The following is a 26,003-nucleotide window of genomic DNA, read 5'->3' on the forward strand; positions in this document are numbered from 1 at the left end:
GCTGTAACTCCAATGACCTTGTGGTCTAATCAGTCCGTATCCTCTTAACACACACACATACACACAATACAACTATAATAGTGACCAACCCACAGACACAGCGCTGAAAACTCGCCTCTGAAGAGAGCGTTCACTCACAAAAACAATATCTTTTATTTTTCTTTGTCAGCTCTTTGTCTCTGTTTTCTTTGTTCCTTATAATGAAACAGGGGACAATGGACTTGTGAGGGGTGTTAAGATATTATGTCCATTTTCAGGCTTTTGGGCTGTGAAAGTAATCGCTTAAAACGCTCAAGAGACTAAATGCTTGTCAAATAATAGTTGATGTATTGCATGCTGAAGACAAATAGTGTTATTATTTCCTATTTGGAAAGAAAAGCCCATTAGTTTGGCCCAACTGAAGAAAACCTAGTGGGCTGCCTTTGTAGGAAACATTTTAAGGTATCAAAAAGCCCCAAAATTCTCTCTAAAGCCATGCTACAGACCAGGCAAACCAGCACGGGATGTTTTAAATTTTTTTAGAATAATAATGAATGATAGATAGATAGATAGATAGATAGATAGATAGATAGATAGATAGATAGATAGATAGATAGATAGATAGATAGATAGATAGATAGATAGATAGATATATGTGTATATATAGATGTGTATATATATATATATATATATATATATATATATATATATATATATATATATATATATATATATAGATATAGATATAGATATAGATATATATGAAGAGTACAGATGCAAAAACGTCTAAATGCAGTTTGAAGTTTACATCAAAAATAAACATTTATCTCAGCTCCATTATTTATTTTGAGATATTTCACTTTAAAGTCCAGAAAAAGGACTTATTCTGTGCCATAAAAGTGATATTGTTGAACATTTACACAGGAGCCTGATAAAAATCCTCATTTTAGAGGAAAATTTCATCTAAACTCTTCATATATATATATATATATATATATATATATATATATATATATATATATATATATATATATATATATATATATATATATATATACACTGTTAGACATTTCAAAGGGTTTTTACAGTAACTTACTGGCAACACTGTTGCCAGTAAGTTACTGTATTTTAGATTTACAGTATACAACTGTAAATCCGTTTACAGCATGTTACTGTAGTGTCTGAAAATGGTTAACTACTGTAAAAACCTAAGTTAACAGTTAGCTACTGTAAACCTTTTAATTTTGTCCTAAATATTTTATAATATAATTGTATTAATATTATTTTAATACTATAGACCTAAAAAAGACACAATTACAAAATATTAACAAAATAAACACTCTTTATTTAAAACATTGGAGATGCTTAAAACAAGCTTAAAAATGTGTAAAAACATTACATTTCAATCATTCAAAATATTTTATTTTAGGAAAAAAAACATTGAAAATGACAAAGCACATTAACATACATGTACAAAACTAATTTAAGTGTCTGACCTGCATATTGTTGAGAAACAAAAACCCAATTGTACTAAGTACTACTGACATTAAACCAGACACAATTACAAAATATTCCATTCTTTAAAACATTAATAATGCATAAAGCATTTAAGGAAAATGTGTGAAAATTACATTAAGCAATACAATCAACACATTAAAAATAAATAAATCACACAAAGCACTAGAACATACATGTACAATAAAAATGTAAACTTCTGAATTGCATATTGTTGGAAAAATAAATATTTGTAACTATTAGCCGACTCAGAAACAACACAACTTTAAAATATTACTAATTCTGGTGTCAAATGCTCAACAAGGTCTGAATTCACATGTTCAAATGCAATTCATCTTTATTTCTATTGCACTTTTACACTGTAGATCAATGATGTCAAAGCAGCTTAACATAGAAGTTCTTGTAAATTGAAGCTGCTTCAGTCCAGTTTTCAGAATTGAAGCAGTAAATGTCACTGCTGAAAGTCCAAACACTGAAGAGCAAATCCACCGATCCACCAATCGTAGCCAAGCGATCCATTGGCGACAGTGGCATGGAAGAAACTTCACCAACTGACGAAAGTGTAGAATAAAATCCCTTGAGAGATACCAGGCTCAGTTGGGCACGACCAGTTCTCCGCTAGCCAAACTTGTGCAAGGCCGCAGTCTAGGCATCGGAGGCTTGAAAGTTCACCAGCGGGTGGTCAGGCTGGCCCATTGGATCAATGCGGAAACTCATTGATCACGTGTGTCTTTTAGGATTCCCTCCTCCATGACCACCACAGCATCTGGTTAGGATTTGGCTAGTCCAGGATTATGAAGAACTCTGGATAGGGACAAACAGACTAACATAAGCATAGAAGAAGCTTGTTTAAAAAAAATAAATCATATACTGGTTAATTATTTTGAAGCATGGCAGCTAGGTTGGGCTAGTTTTCAGCAGGTACTGAGCAACTGGCTCCTGCTCATAACCTGCTCACTACCATGTTTAAAAGATAACTAACCAGAATGTCCTGTTTATTTTTTTCCCTAACAAGGTTTTACAAAAACATTGTAGCATTTGTGATGGGTTGATTCACGGCAGGACAGATTAGACTATTTGTTTTATGTATTCCTAATAAACTAAAACAGACTGAATACTGATACAATTATTGAGAGTGTCTCACCTAATCCAAGTTCTCAGTTAGCTGGTGAAAGAAGGATAACTCACTGTTGTTCATGGTTGTCATTCTCTTCATTACTTCTCCTGCCTTCTTCTGGCTCACTCTGGTTGTTGCTGTGCATTTTGTTTCATCCTCTGGAATTATTTATACAAAAATTTTTATTATTTTATTTAATATAATAATATTTATTATTTAATATTACAAAATATTTAGGCAACATGAAATGGGGAAAAAGACAATTAATACATAGACAAATGCATGTATCCCAATACTAATTATTGTATTTTGAAATGTCTGACCCATGACAGACCTCAATCTGCTCAAAAATATTATAAACAAAGATGAAAAAACCCTACTAAAAGGTTTAATAAAAAAGGGAAAAAGATTTTTTATTTAGCTAGCAACTAAACATGTGACACATTTTGTATTAAAAGTAACGTTACTATATTGAGAAACAAATAGATGTACAGTACTTACTGTTGTATGAGGTCCAGTTTGCACAGGCAGGCTCCCAGTATTCTATATTGAGACCATAAAAAAGCCAAAAATACAGATAAGAATACCATGCTACAATCCACAACCTCCACACAACTTTTTTTTGTATTTGTTTACCTTGGTTGCTTACTGGTCTTGCTTATTTTTTAAGCATAAGGCTGTGCTGATCAAGATGTTCCTCCGAAATGCTGTTTGTTTCTTCAGACAAAACCTGCTGCTGTGCTCGTGCCATATCTAAACAGGAAAAATATAATGGTAACAATTATGTTAAAGCAAATGTCAAGAGTTGTGATAAAAAAATAATTAGCAAACAATAAATAGCAAAAAGGTGGTTATTAGCATAATGCATAGAGGTAAAGTTGGTTTTATATTAGCAGATTCAGACTTCCCCCGTAATAATTTAATTTCATAAAAGTATTATTTGCAAACTCTAAATAGCGAAATCATTTTAGCAGCTAATGACTATCAAAGTACAACATGCTCACGGTCAAATAAACAGTGTTAATGTTGATTTCAAGTCATACTGGCATGCTAATTCTGATCGAATATTCAAAGTAACATGGTAAACAGTATAACGTTAGAGTCTTCTAAATGAACGAATGTGCAAATATAAAACCAACTTTACCTCTATGCATATTGTAGATTTACGTTAACGTTCTTATAGGTTACGTCGCGATGTTATTTTCTCAAGCTAACGTTATAAGTTACTCTAAACCAGAGAAAAATAAGTTCACAACATCTAATATATATAGTATAAATCAATATAAGTTAAACGTTGCACGTTAAAATGAGTTTGAGTCCAATTCAATATAAACTTAGCTCAGTTTAGCTAACAGTTAACATTACCATTTTAAGATCGCTTCAGCTAATGTTGCCGAGCAAACAAATGCTAATAGAGGTGCTCAAATCAATGTCGAGTGTTGTCAGCACAGACAGACGCGCTTTTACCTGGATTATTTGATGGTCTTTCATTCATATTCTTCTGGGGGAAAACACTCTCTGCCGGACCGTTGTCTCGTGCTAAGTGTCCTCCAAAACTGTCTGCATACCTCTGGTTCCCTCCTAAACCAAAACCCGCTGCAACACCGGTTCCTATGTAAATAAATAAAAAGATATGACGAGAACAATGGCTAATAGTCATAAACAGTCTTTTTTAAAGTAATAGTAGTGTTAATGTAATAAATTAAATAAAGGTAACATCTTAATAGATGATATATTTCTCAAATGGGCGAAATAACGCCAAGCCAGAGAAAATAATAATAGCCAACTTTATACTTTACTTTGTTCTATTCTCGTCCACAAAACATTCTGTAAAATGAAACACTGCCTCAGCTTACCAGAGTAAAGTTTGTTAAATCCAGTATGTTCTTCAGGCACACTAATAAATTGTCCTCCAGAATTGCTCCAGGGTCCTCAGGCAAAATGTGGTGCAGAGTAGTCGAATCGCCGCAAGGTGGCGTTGAAGCAGTTGTGGAAAATACAGTATAATACACGAATTTTTACAAATACAGTACATCGCTGTATATGTTGTTCGACGTCACACTAAATTCCCATAATGCAACGGTAAATACAGTTATTTACCGTAAAAGGAATTTGCAGTATTACACTGGGTGAAATATAGTAAATAACTGTGTAATTTACAGAAATGTCTAACAGTGTATATAATTATAAATATTATTATTATTATTATTATTGTTGTTCCATACTGACAAAAATGAAATATCAAAGAAAGGTTCATAAGTCTAATTAAACTTTTACCAGTTTGTTTGTGTCTGTTATTTATTTTTATGCTCTTCATATAACCTTTAACAGCATAAACTAAGCAGCATGCTAATATGTTAAGGAGTTAATGCATATACAAGAAGTCTATATACAGTATTCACAATTTGTTTTATTAGTGTTTTCATTTGGAAGGGAGCTGAACAGAGGAAAAGAAGTGCAGTGTGAGGCTGTTAAAATGTGAAATTGTTTTCTATGATTTTATGGCTTTGATTACAATCTATAAACTCTCTATAAGCTATAAAAAATATAGCTTGCACTTGATTTTTCAGATTGCTCTGTTTTTTTTACTTGACTTTAAACTCATTGAAGACATTTTTGATTCATACTTGAAGTTAACTTGCATGTTTGATGATTGTCTCAGTTGCACTTCTATATTATTTTGCAGTGTAAGTTGCTCTATAACCATAATTTGACACTTTTTAAAATGTATATTTAAATGGTGACTATTATGGAAACAAAACACATTTGGAAGAGGTTTAAACACAGTTGCGTAGCAACAGTCTATTAATATAAGCAGCTTTCAATAGTAAAAAATATTAATACATTCTCATACAGTCTGCAGAAATGCTTGACATTCTCCCTTTGTACATGTCGTCAGAGGGGGAAAGTCCTGCCTTTTCGCAGCACTGTATAACAGTATTTCGCAACCTCAAACTCGTGTGACCACAGCTTTATAAAACATTATTTGTGGGGTATTTTGAGCTGAATCTTCACATACACACTCTAGAGACTTATTTTACATCTTGTAAAAAGGGGTATAAAAGGTAACCATTAAAGGTTCCGTATACTGCATTGGTTTGATAAGTTAAATTGTTCTATGATATCCACATTGCAGGTTTTTGGCTTCAGTAAGTTAAAAAAATCTCCAGAAATGGTTTTATAAGCTCATTTATTACCCATAGAATCAGAAGGTCCATGATTGACCATACTTGGATTGTGTCGTGAATGTTAATGAGGTCCACTCTTTTTTTTTTTTTTTATTAGAATATGCAAAAATCATACAAATACAAGAAAACGTCAACAAATAACAAATACAAAGCAACGAAACAAAAACAAAACAAAAACAACAACAATATAGTCATGTACTGGTATGTGCGTGAGTGTGTGTGTGTGAGTGTGTGTATGCATGTAAAGGTAACTTGGTGGACAGGTCAGAGTACATACATAAGGAACAATAACAGTCAATAAATGAAGCAAGTGTCACAGATATAGATAAAACATATAGAAAGAAACCAGTCAGAGGTAGGGAGTAACAACAATGCTTATTAATGTATGATAGTAAAAATTAGAGTAAAAAGAAAGAAAGGACAACAGTAATAACTGACAACAATAATAATAAATCACAAGTGCTACACAAACTACTACTACAAAAAGTTACTTATATTACAACTACTACTGCTTCTACTACAGCCACAACCACGACTACTACTACTACTACTACAATGTCTACTAATACTGATACTACTACAACGACTACCACTACTGATACTACTATAGCGTTTGCTACAACTAATACAACAACGTCTACTGCTACTGCTACTACTACTACTACTACTACTACTACTACTACTATTACCACTACTACTACTACTACAATCACTTCTACTACATCTACATCAACAACATCTACTACTGATATTACTACACCAACAATGACTACTACTACTACTGTAACTACCACACCATTACTACTTCTGCTACTACTTACATGAACTACTACTTCAAAAATCTCCGTAACAATTACTCAATAACAATCGATACTATTACACTGTCTACTACTTCAACTACAACTACTACTACTACTACTACTACTACAACAACTGCAACCTTAATAATGATAATGGTATAAATACTTGTAATAATGATAATGGAAAGATAACAGGACAAGTCAGAACAGTAATAATAATAATAATAATGATTTCAAAAAATAAAAGTAATACCATTTATGACAAAGGTGTCGAGGAGAGGGGAGGATGGGAAAATCAGGGAGAGGACAAGTAATAATAATAATAAATAATAATAATAATAATAACAAATAATAATAGTAGTAAGTAGTAAGTTTGAAGGGGAGATAGAGGAAAAGAGAAAATAAACTAATGATAATAAACAAAAATTAATAAAATACTTATAATAAAAATAAATAAATAAAATAAAATAAAAAATAAAAACAGAAAAGGAAGGGGAGGAGTAGAAGAAAAAAGAAACAATAAGAGAGAAGAAAAATAAAGTTCAGCAAACAAAGCAACGAGAATAAGCCAAAAAAAAAAAAAAGAATAATAATAATAAAAACTGAATAAATAAAAAAGAAAACACTATATCAATGCTAATTATGAATTATACAATTCCACATGGAAGAATAATATTAAAGATATGTATGATAGATTATTACTGTAATTTGATAACTATAATATACTCATGCTGGTAATAATACTAATAATAATGATAATAATAAAAATAACAACAGCTGTAACAATAAATTGAGGAGGTTGTAGTTGTGTGATGGGCATTAAGGTATATAGTGTTTGTCAGTTGCTTTGTGATGCATTAAAAAAAGTGTAACGTGTGGCATGGATCAGTCCAGTGCAGTGCCCAGACTGCCATGCCTACGTTACACTTTACCCTGTGAATTTAGTACATGTAAGTAGATTTTTTTTCTTTCCTTTTTTTTCCCTCTCTCTTTTTTTTTCCTCCTCTTCTCTTTCTTTCTTTCTTTCTTTCTATTTTTTTTTTTTCTTTTCTTTTTTTTTATCTGTTGTTGGTCAGGAGAGGCACTGGTATATAAATAATAATAATAATAATAATAATAATAATTTATGTATAGTAATAATAATAATAATAAATAGAAAACAAATATTATATATAATAAAAATGAATAAATAACATTGATAGGGACAGGAAAGGGGAACAAATAGAACAAAAGGGAAAGTAAAAAAGTATATAAAGACCGAATTATGATTCTTTTATTTTATTTGTTTACATTATACTTTTTTTCCAATTGATTTATTTATTTTAAATTAGATTAAATATTAGATTTTTTTTTTTTTTTTCCCTCATCTCTACCTGACCCCCTCTCTCCCCTCCCCTCTTGTTTATGTACTGATAAAGGTGTTGTTAGGGAATGGCTTCAGGCAAAGAGGATCTTCAATGGAGATGTATTCTGTTAACAAGTTTTTCCAGTATGAGATGTGAATGGTATTTCTTGATTTCCAGTTCATGAGGATAGTTTTCTTTGCGATAGTTAGAGCCACCAGCAGAAACTGACCATTTGTATTATTTATATTGATTGTGGATATGTCACCTAATATGCAGAGGGAGGGACACAGTGGGATGTGACAACCCATTAAGTTGGAGAGTGAGTCAGTAACCTTTACCCAAAATGATTTAATTGAAGTGCAATGCCATAAGGCATGAAGATATGTGTCTGCAGTGTTTTGTGTGCAATGTGAACATATTTCTGACGTGAAACCCATTTTAAATAATTTCTGCCCAGTTAAATGTGATCTGTGAAGTACTTTGTACTGTATAAGTTGTAAGTTAGCATTTTTAGTCATGGAAAATGTGTTTTTGCAAATTTGAGTCCAGAATGCAGCATTGGGATTAATAGATAAGTCTGTTTGCCATTTAGTGGTTGGTAGAACTAATGCATTGTCTGATTTTGATATCATTTTGTATATTTGGGAGAGCAATTTTTTGGAGGGCGATATATTAATAAACTCTGAGATTTGAGGTGGAAGGTCTAGATTGATTGATTGGTTAGGTAATTTTGACTTAATTGATGATTTGATTTGTAAATATTCCAAAAAGCAATTACTCCCAATGCTGTATGTCTGGGCTATATGGGGAAATGGTGCCAGATTATTATTAATAAAGATATGTTGAAGTTGTGTGATTCCTTTGGCTGCCCATGTGTGAAAGTTAAGTGGCTTCTTGTTGGCTAGGAAATCAAGGTTATTCCAAATTGGGGTGTATTTAGATGGTGTGAGTGGGGAATTTGTGACCTGATGGAATTTCCACCAGGCTGTCAGAGTTGCTTCTATTGTCGGCATTTTAAAACAGTGATGTCTCTTGATTGATTGACTGTGAAAGGGTAATTCTGAAATGTTAATGTCTTTGCATATTGATTGTTCAATGTCTTGTATTCTGTGTATGTGTATTCTGATGAGTTAGGTTTAATCCAATTGTGTATGTTTTGAAGCTGATTTGCCAAAAAATAGTTGTAAAAATGTGGTGCTTCTAATCCTCCTTGTGATTTTGGTCTCTGTAGGGTTGTCAATTTTATTCTTGGGGTTTTATTTTTCCAGTAGAATTTTGTTATAATTGAGTCTAGGGATTTGAACCAGGTATGTGTGGGTTGTGTTGGAATCATTGAAAATAAATAGTTTATTTTTGGGAGAATGGACATTTTGGTAACTGATATTCTGCCCATGATGGATAGTGGTAAGTTCATCCAGCGTTGCAGATCGTCATCTATTTTTTTAAGTATCGGAGTATAGTTAAGTGCAAACAACTCTGACAGCCTGGCGGAAACATTGATACCCAAATATGTGATATAGTTAGTGCACAGAGGGATTTGTGATGTTTGGGATGTCACATCCACACTGGTGGAATTTAATGGGAGTATAGCAGATTTATTCCAATTGATTGAATATTCCGAAATATTTGAAAAGGTATCAATAAGTTTTATTGTTTCCTGTAATGATGTTTGGGGATTTTGTAAGTATAATAATATGTCATCGGCATAAAGACTTATTTTATGGTGTATGTTTAATGTTTGAATTCCTTTAATATAAATGTTTTGACGGATGGCTGCTGCAAGTGGTTCAATGAATATGGTGAATAAAGAGGGAGAGAGTGGACATCCTTGTCTAGTTCCCCGGTGTAGAGTGAAGCTGCGTGATGTTAGTCCGTTAGTAATGACAGTAGCTGAGGGTGATGTGTAGAGAATTTTGATCCAATTAATAAATGACTCCCCAAAACCAAACCTCTCTAATGTGGAAAACAGGAATTTCCAGTTTACTTTATCGAAAGCCTTTTCAGCGTCGAGGGTGACTATGATAGATTTGTTTTTGTTTATTGATGAGTGGTGTATTAGGTTTATGAGTCTGCGTGTATTGTTTGATGATTGTCTACCTTTAATAAAACCGGTTTGATCTGGATGGATTATGGATGGCATGATTTTTTCTATTCTATGTGAAAGTGCTTTAGCAATTATTTTAGTGTCTACATTAATTAGTGAGATTGGACGATAGCTTGACGGTAATGTTGGGTCTTTATTGGGTTTGAGGAGAAGTGTAATTGTGGCTGTGTTCATGGTATCTGGAAGCTTTGAATTTTGTTTTGATTCGTTAATCAACCGGATGAAAAGTGGTGATAAAATTGACCAAAAGTGTTTGTCCAAATGAGGTCCACTCTGACGTGCTGCTCTTACAGACACACACCCTAAAATATCCACTCCAGTGACTCGCGACCCCCACTATAATCGGAGGTGGTTATAAGCATACAGATATTGTACACAATGGTGCACACACACCAATAGGAACTATATAAACATAAGGATATTGGCAACACAAAAAAGTGCAACAGTCTTCCAACCATATATTTTTTATAGTCATTATTAATTTGTTTAATTTAATATTAATCTCACCTAATGAGAATGGTGAGCACAATGTTTATGAGCACAAGACTATTCTTGGTTCAATTTTAGAGACTTGGAGCCACTTGGAGATCATCTTCCTTGTTCAATCGTGGCCTTAATTTATGTGAGTGCCATAAAGGTGTCAAAGTTTAATATTGTACCGCAAAATCAATCTGCTGCAACTAACACTGTTGTGATGTTAATCTAGCATAATAACCACAGAGGTCGCAAATAATTTATAATAATTAATAAAATATGATCATTCTAATAGTTTATTAAAATATATGATATTTTTGGAAATCACCAAGCGACAACCCTCATTGTCTTACGACCCCCACTTTGAGAACCACTGCGCTAAACACAGACAAATATAAACCCAATTAGAGTAATGTTAACCTGTTTTGCTCACCAGATTTGTTATCGATAAAGTCTAAATTATAATTAAACTTGACAAAAGAGAGATAAAGATTGTCTTGTTGTATTTTGAAGCCACAGTCAAAGAAAACAGCCAGGAATTAATATCAACCTCTGCATGAACAGATGACATTTGAGCAGAGTGATTTGACACAATTCAGCATGTGTTTGTTGAAACATACACATCAAATTTTACAATAAACACAATAAATCACAAACTAAAGATGTAACTAAACATACCTTATACCTCTTCAGAGCAAAGATAAATAAATGTGTTGTTTGTAAATCTAGCATTTTGCATCTTGAGGCCAGTTTCAATGTGTCTTGTGCTGTTGTTGCCCAGTGATACAAAGTAAACAAATTGGCGCTCACGTTTTCAAAATAAAAGTCCCACATACACAGTAAGTGAAATGTATGCTTAAAATAATTAGGGGAGAAGATTTTGCACTAGATTGTCTAATTTGAAAACTGCTTATCAAACTGCATGTATTTTATCGATCGTCAGTTCCGGATGAACGACCCAAATTTGGCATACATGCAAACACGGACGACCTGGCCCGTTAGTCTTGTCACAGTTTGTTTTGTCTTCTGATTAACCCGCTGTCCACTAGGGTTTTACACCTGTGGATTTTACGTGAAAATGAGATTAGATTATTATTAGTATTTTCAAATACTAATCTTTTAATATTCTACTAAGCCTTGTTATACCCAGATTTTAATTACTGTACTTAAAGTGCACCTTTAAGTAATGCATCTAACCTGGTTTAAAGCTGTTTAATTCCTTTGCACTCATCACACATACATCAAGTTTAGTAGTTTCTTTCTTTGTAGGTTTTTTTTTTACTTCCACTCAATCACACACAAATATGACATCAGTTAGACTAAAGCATCATCGATTAATTTGTAGCCAGAGCATTTTCTGAAGATTTGAAATAGATTTGCTAAAATCATTGCCACTCACTTGTTGATCAAACAACAGAATCCCAAAGAACTGTCAGAAATGAGAAGAGAGCAATGTATCAGTTCATGGTGGATTGATATTTAATCAGATCAGTGAAGCCCAAAATGACCAGGCAATGCTCTTAGAAGGACCACAGCGGCTTCAGCCACCAAACTCAATCCGTATCCCTGTCTGTTTGAGTCAGAGTTTGGCTGCATAACACTCTGTTATGAATGACAGAGTGGTAATATCAAAGGGTCTGATGGAAAATCAGTCATGCACTATGATTGTATCAAGCTTTATATGCAGACCGCAAACAAAAGCAGAGTTTGGGTGTTGCTGTCCAGCTTACTTGCCTCTGGAATAGAGACCTGTGCTGTGTGTTTCACCTTAAAAATTTGACATCATTGCACTTGGTTCTCACACACCGTAGGGGCATGATGAAATATTTCATCTCTAGAGGTTTGCGCGAGTTGTTGAGCGGGTTTGAAAGGCGCAGCGTCAAAAGAATGAGATGTTGCTGGATGTGTGGCGTGTAGAGAGAAAAGTCTCGCCTGCTGAGCTGTGGAAATGATTTCTGCTAGCACAATGTGAAAGACAAATGAGTGTTGTGAGAGTGAGTAAACTTGGACTGTGAGAACATGTATTTTATACCTCCTGAGACCAGCCAACCCAGCAGGGGTGTCATGCTCGTGTGTCAGGATCCTGACTTATTTGATACCTTAAGTAAGAGATAACACTATACTCTAAAAAAATACACAACACTTTTTTAAGATTTAGGATTTGGTGATGTGTGAGACTTGTTAGAAAAACAGTTGAGTCTGGGTTAAAGTGTAAATTTTGTTCTATATTGTTATTCTGTTCTAATTTTTTAAATTCTTATTTGAAAGTTCTTGATGTTTATTTTTAATATTCTTAGAGTTAATCAAGCAAGGTGGATTTCTATAAAGACAAAATCGTGTTCTGTTTATTTATAGTAATAATATAACAGTTAGACGACGCGGTGGCACAGTATGTAGTGCTGTCGACTCACAGCAAGACGGTTGCTGGTTCGGGCCCCGGCAGGGTAAGTTAGCGTTTCTGTGTGGAGTTTGCATGTTCTCCCTGTGTTAACGGGGGTTTCCTTTGGGTGCTCCGGATTTGCCCACAAATCCAAAGACATGTGGTACAGGTTAATTGGGTTAGCTAAATTGTCCGTAGTATATGGGTGAATGAGTGTGTATAGATGTTTCCCAGTGATGGGTTGCAGCTGGAAGTGCATCGCCTGCATAAAACATATGCAGGATAAGTTGGCAGTTCATTCCGCTGTAGCGACCCCAGATTTATAAAGGAACAAAGCCGAAAAGAAAATGAATGAATATCACGTCACAATATATAATAATTATTTATAATATAATTTTTATTATTTTATTATTTATAAAAATGTTATTGTTTTTTTCTGTCCAAACCTGGTCCTGGAGGGGCGGTGTCCTCTTGCTCCAACAAACCTGCAAGAATGTTTGAGTGTCTGATTGGGGTTGGGACTAAACTTTGGAGGACACTGGCCATCCTGGAATGAGTGTGGACACCCCTGGTTTAAGCACACTATTATTCCCCAGTTTTAAATGCTCAAGCTCTTTAAAGTGAAATGGATTTTGATTGGCTGTCAGATTTTATTGTTATCATTATAGTTATCAACCTTAGTGTGTTGATAGACCTTTATTCTTCTGAAAAACAAAATAAAGTCAAATAAAATGTGTGCTCTGAAATAAGAACAAAACTACAACAAATTTTTTTATTTAAAACGTACATTTTTATTAAGATGTATTCAAATGCACAAAGCAATAAATCATAAATTAATCTTAAATTATTAAATCAAAAGTCTGATACTTTAGAATATTAGTACAGCACAATTCATGTACCACCACCCAGCAATTTTGCTTTAAAAAGACTAATAGATGTCCTAAAATCGACATCTTGGCTAAAGCAAGGCTGACAATCTAACAACAGTTTAAAAAATGGACTAGTTATGAAATAGACAGACTTCATGTGTCTAATCATTCATTGATGTCTATTTAATGACTATAGTCTATTTTTTGACTAATGTTAGATTAACTATTAGGACTGTTGAATAGAATTTCACTGACAGCCCAAATTTAGCCTTGTTTTAGCCCAAATATCTATGTTTGTATATCTATTAGATGTCTTTTAAACACATCAAAAAATTGCATGGCTTTACTTACAATATGCACAAAAAAATACTATTAACCTGTTATTTTAGCTAAATAAAAACAATGCTACCAGGTGCAATTTTTTAACTTATTTTTTAAAATGATTTTCATAAAGACGATTTATCTATAAATATCAATAGTAATCTAACTATTTTACACAGGACACAAAACATTTACCCAAGTAGATTCCACACTAGATTCACCCTGGTTTAACTATTATGGTTCAAACACTGGTTTGGAAGTGACCTCTGAGTAAGTGGTTCTTTATGCATCACTACACTATTGACTGTGGACAATGAACCTACTTTGCGGGCAAAATTTTACCAAAAAGTCACTAATGTGATTGCACATGTACTCTCTGAATCAGTCATTACAAATGAACTCTGAAACATCAAAAAAAAAAAAAAAAAAAAGCATTGGTCAGTAAGTTTTATAATTGTTATTTGTCTTACATTAATTCAGTAAGGTTTAGATAATGACTCTGCTCTGGCATTTTCATTAATTCATTGTTTTCATAGTCCTGAATGAAAATTGCTGGTTGATTGTGTGATGAATGCGGGGAAGGAACGCCACATAAAAGATCGTCTTGCTTCACTCTGTTATCAAGCTATGAGACTCACTGGAAATGTGTTTCTTAGCCTACATTTTTGTAAAACCACAAAAAAGTATTTAAAAACATTTGACTGCAGTTTCTAGATAAAAATGAACGTTTTGGGGCAGTGTGAAACCAACAAATTCAATTAAAATCAATTCACCTTTATTTCTATAGCGCTTTTACAATGTAAATTCTGTCGAAGCAGCTTCACATAGAATATTATGGTAAATTTAAACAGTGTCAGTCCAGTTTTCAGAGTTTAAGTTTAGTTAAGTTTAGCTCAGTTTAGTGTGGTTTAATAATTAATACTGAGAGTCCAAACACTGAGGAGCAAATCCATCGATGGTCCCGAACCATGCAAGCCAGTGGCAACGGCGGTGAGGAAAAAACTTCACCAACTGGCGAAAGTAAAGAATTAAAAAACCTTGAGAGAAACCAGGCTCAGTTGGGCATGAGCATGATGATTTCTCCTATGGCCAAATGCTTGTGCAGAGCTGCAGTCTAGGCGCTGAAGGTTGGAGAATGCTGGACGTCATTGAAGACCTGTCTGTCCCTGGAGCGTCACAGGAATCAGTCACATGCTCTCTACTCCTCCATGACCACCACAGCTGCTGCTCAGGATACGGCCTGGTCCAGGATTATGGAAACCTTGGGATCATCTCGTCACTGGTCTTGGATCACATCAGTGGTGCTGCATAGTCTCTGGGGACCTCAGGATGAGCATCCCCAGGTGGAAATAGAGTAGCTGCTGTTCATAGTGTATATTAACGAGATATGTGGAGCACATTCATGCATCATACCACTATGTGATGCATTGAGTGTATGCTATACTAAAAAGATAGGTCTGTAATCTAGATTTTGAACTGCTGATATGATCATATTTTCTAGACCTGGTAAGAACTCTGGCAGCTGTATTTTGTACTAGCTGAGGTTTGTTAATAGAGGACGCTGGGCAGCCAGCAAACAGCACATTACAGTAATTCAGCCAAGATGTCATAAAAGCGTGGACTAGCTTTTCTGCATACTTCATAACTTAGCGATATTTCTCAGATGAAAGAAGGCAGTTTTTGTGACATGGGAGATATGAAGTTAGGTTGCTGTCTAATATGACACACACATATTTCATAGATGAGCAAACGCTAATTTTGTATCCCTTTAATTGCAGGTTGAGTTGTGAGATTTGCTGTGTACAGGATTTAGGTCCAATAAGTATTAATTCTGTTTTGTCTGAAACAAATATTGTTCTTTTTTACACTAATGATTTTTACAGGGACACATCTATGATTAAAGGATTTTTTTTCATGTAGTTCTTTGCATAACATCAGATAAATACAACAAATCAACTTGTCTATAACTTGTAATCAAATATGTTTGCCTCATCTGTCAATCTCCATATGGACTATACTTTTCTGACATGGCCGGTTTGCTCAGTAGCTCACATTGTACGGTGTTGTACATTCAGAGTTTTCGGATTTGAATCCAGTAAATCTTGGTTTCACAAAAGAGATAAAAACAGTGTAAAATCAAGGTAAAACTAAGTGGCTGTTGGCTTTTGAAAACAGTATTGGTTATGTTAAGGGAATAGTTTACACTAGTTGATCTGCACAACAAACCCCACCTTCTCATTGAAACACGTGTAACTGAACTGTACAACAAAACATAATCCAAGTAATGTATTTCAGATTAGCAAAAATGTAGACAGCGCCCTCTAGTGGATGTGACATCTGAAACGTATCCAGGACAACATATTTTGCACTTCACCAAATTCTCATTTATATCAATAGTAAATTTTACAAAGGACACAAAACATTTTAACCAAGTAGATTCCACACCAGATTTATGCTGGTTGAACTATTAACATTCAAACACTGGTTTGGCAGTGACCTCAGAGTAAGTGGTCCTTTATGCATCACTACATAATTGACTGTGGACAATGAACCTACTTTTCCCAGCATATTTTCACCCAAAATTCACTGATATGTTTGCACATGCACCCTCTGATTCAGTCATTACAAATGGACTCTGAGATATCAAAAACATTCATCAGCAAGTTGGATAAGTATTATTGGACTTATATTATTCAATACGCTTTAGATAATGACTCTGCTCTGGCAGTTTCATTAATTCATCGTTTTCATTGTCCTGAATGAAAATTGCTGGTTGACTGTGTGATGAATGCAGGGAAAGAATGGCATGTTGCTGAAGGATTTTCTTGCTTCACTACAGCGACACAGCCTCATTGGAAACATATCCTTTAGCCTACATTTTTGTAAAACCACAGAAACATACTTTAACATACTCTACAGGGGAGTGTGACTCCAAAAACCTTTTGTTTTACCCTAATGTTTTTTACAAGGACATATTATCAATGATTAAAAGATTTTTTTCATGCAGACCAAATAAATCCAACAAAACAACTTAAGAATGTCTATGACTTGTAATCGAATATGTTTGCCTCACCTGTCTATCTCCATATGGACAACTTTTCTGACATGGCTAGTTTGCTCAGTAGCTCACTTTGCACAGTATTGTACATTCAGAGTGCTTGAGTTTTAATCTAGTGAAGTGCGGTTCTACAAAAGACATGCAAGCAGTGTAAAATCAAGGAGAAACTAAGTGACTGCAGTGCACTTTGCCATTACGTTGGCTTTTGAAAACAATATTGGTTGGGTTTAGGGATGAGTTTATGCTAAATTATCTGCACAACAAACACCACCATATTATGGAAGGACGTGTAACTGAATGGGGGTAAATACAGAAGTACAGTATGCCGAAGGACTTTTAATTTTTCCAGTAACCTGAGTCAAAATCTTACGGTGAACTGTATGCAGTTACAAAATCAGAGCGTTTAAAGTCTGTTTTCTTTAAAAGTCAATGATCTCCACTGCCTGATTGATATACCATAGAAAGTGGGTCTTAGAATGCACTAGAAGCACTGCAATAAATTATATTTTTTCTGCTCCATGTCTTTAAAATTTAAACCTTTATTTTACCACTGTACTTTCAACAGAGTTTACAGTACTTACAATAGAGTTTGATCCTGAATGGCATGTGCATGTAAAGGGCTTTTCATCTCGCTTTATGCTTGATCAACTAAATAAATGCTGAAGTCTATTTAACTGATTATATTTTATTACATGACAACATCGATGCTGTAAAAAGAACCTTATAAAATTAAAATAAGTCACATTAACCGTTCACCAGAAGTTTATCGGTGTGAGAACAAATTCCTAGCAGTGCATATACCCTATAGTACAACAAATCATAATCCTCAGATTCTCAAAAATGTAGACAGCACCCTCTAGTAAATTTGACATCTGGAACATATCCAGGACAACATATTTCACGCTTCACAAAAATGTAGTCTGTAGTACATATTTCCAATGAGACTGGACTGGGAATATCTTTGCATTCATTTATCTATTCATTATAGCTGTAAATTACAAAATACATTACTAAAATCTAATTTAGCCCAACACCAGTTTTATAGCAATAATTTTGTCTGACTTATTTAGATCAAGAGTCATTCAATTATGTTTTAAAAGAGGCTGTTAAATTATTGCAGTGCAGATTTAAAATCTCTTTGCCATTATCGTTGTGGTCATTTGATTTGACCAGTTTCTCACTATGTATTCTTCTCACTAAGTTCTTGAAGCAATTTGCCATTAGAAGAATCCCCCTAAGCATTTACAAGGCATTGAAGGTTTGTTAGGTGCTTATTAATGTGTTTAGTCTGTTTTCAGGGTTCATTTGTGTCAGCGACTCTGAGAGATCATTAAAAAATGAGCTTCAGCCTAAAAGTGGCTTCATTCCCTCAGCCGCTGTCACTGTGCCCGGTGTGTGTCAGCTGTTTAAAGAGACCAGACCTTTACTTTTAGGTCACTCAGAATCTCTCTCCTCTGTCGCTCTCTGTTGTTTTTGGGTCGAATGTCCCAGTGGTGGTGAAGAGGTCAGTGAAAAAGGTGTGCTGGATGCTGTCAGAGCAAAGAAGAGTCGTTTGATTTATAGTTGATGAAAGTGAAAGTGAAAATGAAAGTCAGAATTTTCTAAGTGAAGTTTTTAAACTAATTTCGAGAGGAGCACGTGATATAATTGACAGCAGCTGGCCACCTATCTACACTCATTAGTTAGCCAATCAGATCTATCCTAACCCACTATAAGTAGCCTAGCTAGACATTACTCCCTTATCTTCGTTTTCCGAAGAAACCCCCCATCCACCCCTTTCTCCTCCTTTTCTCCTTTACAAAAAGAGGAGCTCTCGAGAACCACCTGATCTCGTACTCCCCTCACATGCTCTATGGACCTGGCGGGAGCCCTGGGCTCAACTATCTCCGAGCTCAGGGTTCTCTCCCGGGACAGCATGCCAAACCTGCTTACAGCTGTCAAGCAATATCTAAGTGTGAACTCTTGAAAGAGCCTGTGTCCTGTTTCTGTCTCCAACACTTTTTTTCTAAGTATTTCTTATGTTTTTCCTGCTACTTTCATAAATCAAAATGAAGCAATATCGGCTGTATTTTTGGACAAATTACTATGTTTTTGTACATGGTGTTCCTTTTTTTGTTGTTGTTGTTTACCCCTGATTTATGTTTGCTCTTCACACTTTTTCTCACTCTGTCATTTGCCTTTCTGTTTTGGTATGTTTCTCTAATCAGGAGCTGTGTGACGATCCTCATTTGTTTGTGGACGGGATCAGTGCCCATGACTTGCACCAAGGGCAGCTGGGAAACTGTTGGTTTGTGGCGGCCTGCTCCAGTCTGGCCTCCCGAGAGTCACTCTGGCAGAAAGTAAGTTGGTGGATGTTTGCAAATGTGTGTATTTCTTGCATGTTCACAGATTATCCTGTGCAGAAAAAATGCTGCAATATATAGGAAAAAGCTAGGGATTTATTGAGTCAAAGTTGACTAACTAAACGACATTTAAATTGCAGTCCATCTTCATGTCCATTGATTTTTTGTATATAAGTGCAGACGCAAATGAGGAAATGCCCAGAAGTGATTCATTCACAAAATCAGGAAAGCATCCAAGAATATAGATACTCTTCCATCTTCAAAAACCAAGGGACAGTAACTGTAAAAAATAGCAGTAATATCTTTAAAATAATACTAATAATATTTAGGGCATGGTGGGTTAGTGGTTAGCACTGCCACCTCACAGCAAAAAGGTCGTTGGTTTGAGTCCCGGCTGGGTCAGTTGGCATTTCTGTGTGGAGTTTGCATGTTTTCACCAAGTTTGTGTGGGTTTCCTCAGGGTGCTCCAGTTTCCCCCAAAAGTCCAAAGACATGCGGTATAGGTGAATTGACTAAACTAAATTGGCCGTAGTGTATGTGTGTTAAAGCTAGAGTGTGTTGGTGTTTCCCAGTGATGGATCGCAGCTGGAAGGGCATCCTCTATGTATATATAACATATGCTGGATAAGTTGGTGGTTCATTCCTCTGTGGTGTCCACTGATGAATAAAGAGACTAAGCCGAAGGAAAATGAATGAACGAATAACCTAATTTAATTAATAATAATCCAACTGTATAAAAATGTCAACTAAACTAATATTAAATTATATATGCCCAATTTTGTTCATTCAAATTCAAAATTCATTTAAAAATTTAACATGTATTACAGTATATATTATAACATAACATTCCTTGTTATTGTATATAATTTGTGGCTGTATTGTATGAAAAACACTGTAGAAGTCATATGATCGATAGGTTATGGTAACACATTTGTGTGTTATTTTAGCATTTCCAAATAAGTTAGCCACGTTTCACCTGATTTTTTTAAGATGTTTGGTTTACCTCGAATGTTGTTTTGTTTAATATATTATAATGTAATTGTTGTCCATTCATTCATTTATTTATTCATTCATTTTCTTTTCAGCTTAGTCCCTTTATTAATCTGGGGTCTCTACAGCGGAATGAACCGCCAACTTACCCAGCATGTGTTTTACGCAGCAGATGCTCTTCCAGCTGCAACCCATCACTGGGAAACACCCATACAGACACATTCACACACATACACTACAGACAATTTAGCCTACACAATACACCTGTACCGCATGTGTTTGGACTGTGGGGGAAACCGGAGCACTTGAGGGAAACCCAAACGAAAACGGGGAGAACATGCAAAATCCACACAGAAAAACTGACGCAGCCGAGGCTCGAACCAGTGACTTTCTTGCTGTGAGACGAACATGCTACCCACTGCACCACCGTGTAGCCCCATAATTGATGTGTAATTAAAATAATATTTTATATAGAAACATATCTGTAAAAAACACTTTTTTTCAAGCTGTGGTGGCAGGCCTTTTACACAGATCTACCAACTACCTATGGTGTTATTTCAATGGCAAATGTTGTGAGCGCAGTATTACAAGTCGAGATCACATTCATGTAATACTAGCATGCAAATCTCTTTGCTTGCATGCCGATTTCCTCTGTTTGTGCATAAAACTTCTTGCACACTCTCAAATATACTCTGCTTAAGAGCAGAAATCTTGTACGCTTTTAAACAAACTCTGCTGAGATTTAGTGCGTTTATGTAACAAGGATGTCTCCAACATTTATTGATTTGCTAGGAATAGAAGTGAAACGGCTATAAACTCCAGCAAGATAAAGTCATCGTATCCAGAACATAGACTGTGTTCATCTTAACTGAAAGCTACGCAGTGTTTGCAAGCCTCACGCATCGCGCACCTGTCAATCAGTCAGGACGTCACTTTAAAGTGTTAAACAAATAACGCACAGCACTACTACGATTACAGAAAAGTTCGCCCTGTTATAATTTACTTACCTTTTAATACGTTTTGGTTTGATTATATCCCATTATTAAAAACAATAACGACTGAATATTTTGAATGAGAAGTTATAATGTAGCCGTGGCGGGAATGAATTTTAGTGTGGCGCCCTGCCATGGAAGAATGAATGTAGCTGAAACCATGTACCATAATTTATGTGATAGAAAATACATAACATAAGAGATCAACGTCGTATAATGCAAATTTCATGCATAAATAAACTAAAACAATACCTGTGAATTACATTTCGTCTGTGTGAGATCTGTTGTGTTGCTTCTGTCAGAAGTGCTTGCTAAGGCTTCTGTAAAGCAGCAGCTCATCTGCATTTAAAAGAACATGCACTTATACATTGTCGGGTTTCACGCACAAATAGAGACAAATTTCTGTGATATTCATTGATCAATGATATTAAAACCTGAAACTTTACATATATTTTTTGGGTAAATCAGAGATGCATTCATCTTATGAACATGGACATAATATGTCCCCTATAACACCTAAATGGTTGACATTTTGTGAGCTGTTACTTAGTTATTTAGCTTCAGTTGCCTGCATGCTCCTCAGGGTGGTTGGTGTTTTCCCCTGCCTGGGGATATGTTTACTCTCCCTTAGAAACACACATCATGATGAAGAGGCTTGACTTATAGGGCCTTCCCATGTGACTCCTCTCCCCTGTCCTGTCATTTGTTTTTGTGGCAGGGTCAGGCATTGATAAATGGGAGTGTGTGCATGCCTCTATCTGTGCCCCATGTCTTTGCAGCATCCTTTTATCCCACCCAGTCACATGCTCTCAGCACCGATACACACTCCAGGGCAGCAGCCCTTCTCAAGAGTCTTCCATTGCAAACTGTGAGGCCAAAAGATGACTTAAAATCATTTAAAAAAAGCGAAACAAGCATGCAAAAAAATTACTATTACTATGTACCCTCTGCAACAGTTTTTTTAAGTCGATTAATTAGTTAATTTATTCATGCATTTATTTAAACATGCAGGACTCCCATTCAGGGTTATTGTATTTAAACTAAAACTAATGCCATAAATTAAAATATTAATTAAAGTAAAATAAACATTATTTGGTATAAAATATGTAGATGATGTAAAATGAATATATTTTAATTTGTTCATTTATTTCAGCTAATTAGCATGGAAGTTTGAATTATTATTATTTCTTTAATTTTGAATTTGTTTTGTTTTATACTGTAGATATATTTAAGATATTACAAAAACAAAAACTAATCAAAAAATTACAAAATACCCTATATAATTACAAAATTTTTAACTACATTTTAAATGAGAAATATGAAAACAAAAGCAGTGTTACCTCAGTCTGTAATTTTATAAGTGTAACTTTCAGAAAATAATACATATAATATATATTACACATATAAATAAAATACATATACTGTGTGTGTGTGTGTGTGTGTGTGTGTGTGTATATATATATATATATATATATATATATATATATATATATATATATATACATATATATATATATATATATAGTGTATACAAAGTTGTGCTTAAAATAAATACTTCATTAGGTCAAAATTGTAAATAGGAATATTATTTTAAAAGACTATTCTGAAATTCATAAACAAGTGAAACTAGGGCACCTTGAAGTCAAACCAAATGAAAACTGAGAACCACTGCTAAAGGGCACAGCATTAATAACCCAGCACAGATATTTGCATCAATTATTCAAAAGATTAATGACTACAACCATTAAAAGTGCATGTTTTACTTTATTCATAAATAATTATGGTTTTCTTGAATTATTAGTGTGATGTATAGTATGTTAACTCCATTACAATCCCATTAAAGCCACAAAACAACTAAACATTAGCAATCAGACAAGTATAGCTCATCAAAATGACTGTTCAAGGCATAGTCTTTAGGAAAAATGACTGTGATCTTCTTGAGAAGTTAGTGTGATTTAAAGTACATTATCTTCATTACAGATAAAAACAGGGACAATCAGACTACAAAAAATGATTATAATTATACAAGATCCAATTGTACTGGTATATAACAATATAATATTGATTTATTTAGTTATCAGCCCCCCTTTGAGACTTCTTTTCTTTTTTAAATATTTCCCAAATGATGTTTAACCGAGCAAGGAAATTTTCACAGTATGCCTGATAATATTTTTTTTCTGGGGCAAGTCTTATTTGTTTTATTAATGCTTGAATAAAAACAGCTATACATTTTTTAATCACCATTTTAGGGACAAAATGATCATCCCTTTAAGCTATTTTTTTTTTTGATAGTCTACAGAACAAGCCATCAGTATACAATAACTTGCCTAATTTTCCTAACCAGCTTAGTTAACTTAATTAACCTAGTTAAGTCTTTAAATTTCACTTTAAGCTGTAAAGAAGTGTCTTGAAAAAAATCTAGTAAAGTATTATTTACTGTCATCATGGCAAAGATACAATAAATCAGTTATTAGAAATGAGTTATTAAAACTATTTTGTTTAGAAATGTGTTGAACAAATTTTCTCTCCGTTAAACAGAAATTAGGGGGGAAAATAAACAGGGGGGGCTAATAATTCTGAATTTAACTGTATAAATATATAGTGGGTTAACCTGCATTGAAATACAGTCATGCCAAAGTCACTAAAACAACTAAATTTGACAAAAAGTTTATAAAAAAAAGCCAAAGACTCTATTATAACTTAAATTTAATTTTATACATATTTAGGAACACATTTTAACTTTAACTGCATTTACAGTAGGTTATATCCATCAACAAAGTCACAAAAGCAGCTAAAAAGCTAAAAACGCCCAAGACCATCTTAATTAATTAATATAAACCAATTCTATTTATATTAGTATTTACGAACACATTTCAATTTATTCCTGAGTTATTAGTTTCATTTAAATTGCGTTATAACTCCCTTAAAGTCTCATCAAATTCAGAAAAGCAGCCAAATTTGAGAAATCAAATAAATAAATCTGGTCAAACTTTAAAGAAATGCAACTTTTAAAGACCTCATTATATCTAATTTCATAGGTCTTTAGGAACCCATTTTAATTAATTCGTGTATTATTAGCTTGGTATTTTATATTTATAGTTGTATGATTTGAAACAATCAAATCAAATTCAGCTTACTTAGAACAACTTGGTCATAATTTGACCAATTTTGCAATAATTTTCTAAAATATTCAACTACATTAAGCTGGAACAGACTGACCAGAAGAGAGCCGTTGTACCCTTCATTTTCTCTCACTTGGAGGTCTGGAATTCAATGGAGCATTCCACGCTCTCCGGACTCAAGCCGTCTTCAAAGGCGAACAGGAAATACATCACCTTTCGCACTTTGGCCAGCTCTGCTATCCTTTCACCAAACTCCTGTGCGTCGGCCTCATAACACTGGATGTTCTCGTCGTCTGCGCTCCTCCAGAAGAGTCCGGTGGGTTCCAGGAGCTGCCGGGTCATCAGGTGTGTGAGGTCGGGCGTCCAGAGCTGGGAAGTGGCGATGATGTTCAGGCGTCCCGGGCTGGAAATGCAGATGTTCCAGCAGGTGAAATGCAAGGCCTGTTCGGAGAAGTCCAGACTGTAGACGTGCTCGTTGGACTTGAGGAGACGCTCTCCGTCTTGACGTTTCTGTCCTCGTTGTTGTAGAGACTGAACGCGCAGACGCATCATCTCCGTCAGCTGGACATCAGGATTGAACGTCAACTCCAGAGACATGTTGTTGTTTTTTTAACTTACCGTTTTTTGTTTGTTTTTTTCTTCTTCTTGCGTCTACTGTGTGTCCTTGGTTTTTCTGCAGCTGCAATGAGCCTTTGTGCTCTGAAAGCAACTTATTTCACAGAGGGGGTTTTTTGTTTAGATATTTGTTGCTCCTGGCTACTGCAAGGGGGAATTTGAGACTTCTGGGTTTTGCTACATGTGTGTTTGTTTCACGTTTAACTAACGATAGGGTTGCTCGGAGGTGAACTGAATTGAGGGTCTGACCTGCAGTCAGTGTCTCAGCATGTACCTGAGCTCAGATAATGGACCTGCACTACTTTGAACAATCACCGCAGAGGTGTACTTGAAATCTAATCTCTGTTGTGTCCCAGAGGACCCGCACTGAATGAAAGAGATGTAGTTCTGCAGTTTACAGCTTCCAAAATCACCCCGGTGTCCTACACCCACAGAGGTCTTTAACATTCTGGGAAAATGATGCTTTTAAAGTCCATGTGAAATCAAAATTTACTGTGTTTATTTTCCAGCATGTATTGTTAGTCTTAAAGTGAACAATTAATCTGTGCAAGTTAATCCGCTGAAAGAAACAGTTTGGTGTAGTAATCTTAAATCAAAATCTGACTATTCGTTTTTGCTGTAGAATGGCAGTTCTTCCCTGATGACATAAAAGGTACAAGAAGCTTCTGAGTTTCTACTATCAGCTCCAATTCATGCTATACTTGCTCATTACATTTGGACAATCTCAACATTTCTGGAATTGTCTTACAGCATAGAAACTGAAATGTATGATTTATGAAAAAATTCATCCT

The 26,003-nt window shown here is 34.6% G+C and overlaps 2 protein-coding genes and 1 long non-coding RNA gene across 6 annotated transcripts in view; 1 reads left to right on the forward strand and 2 right to left on the reverse strand.

Annotated features, from left to right (window-relative positions):
- capn5b (calpain 5b) overlaps positions 1 to 26,003 on the forward strand; it is a 70,654-nt gene that overhangs the window by 18,812 nt on the left and 25,839 nt on the right. For both annotated transcript variants that reach the window (XM_009295397.5, XM_001345078.8), the window contains exon 3: positions 19,359 to 19,490. In XM_009295397.5, the coding sequence (XP_009293672.1) occupies positions 19,359 to 19,490 (132 nt within the window). The remainder of the gene's footprint in view (positions 1 to 19,358; positions 19,491 to 26,003) is intronic.
- LOC137488807 (uncharacterized) lies at positions 1,311 to 4,733 on the reverse strand. 2 transcript variants are annotated; one of them, XR_011008038.2, is made up of 6 exons: positions 4,468 to 4,733; positions 4,079 to 4,222; positions 3,248 to 3,364; positions 3,113 to 3,154; positions 2,639 to 2,769; positions 1,311 to 2,298 (listed from the first exon to the last, which is right to left on the reverse strand). It is a non-coding gene; the product is annotated as an uncharacterized lncRNA (long non-coding RNA). The 2 variants fall into 2 exon arrangements; XR_011008037.2 differs by having other exon boundaries at positions 2,683 to 2,769; positions 4,468 to 4,731.
- ompb (olfactory marker protein b) lies at positions 23,220 to 25,285 on the reverse strand. Of its 2 annotated transcripts, XM_073934244.1 has the most exons (2): positions 24,037 to 25,285; positions 23,220 to 23,555 (listed from the first exon to the last, which is right to left on the reverse strand). In XM_073934244.1, the coding sequence occupies exon 1, from the start codon at positions 25,192 to 25,194 to the stop codon at positions 24,727 to 24,729; it is 468 nt and encodes a 155-aa protein (XP_073790345.1). In that variant the 5' UTR covers positions 25,195 to 25,285; the 3' UTR covers positions 23,220 to 23,555; positions 24,037 to 24,726.

Source organism: Danio rerio, chromosome 21 (assembly GCF_049306965.1).
Source record: "Danio rerio strain Tuebingen ecotype United States chromosome 21, GRCz12tu, whole genome shotgun sequence".
Classification (NCBI taxonomy): Eukaryota; Metazoa; Chordata; class Actinopteri; order Cypriniformes; family Danionidae; genus Danio; species Danio rerio.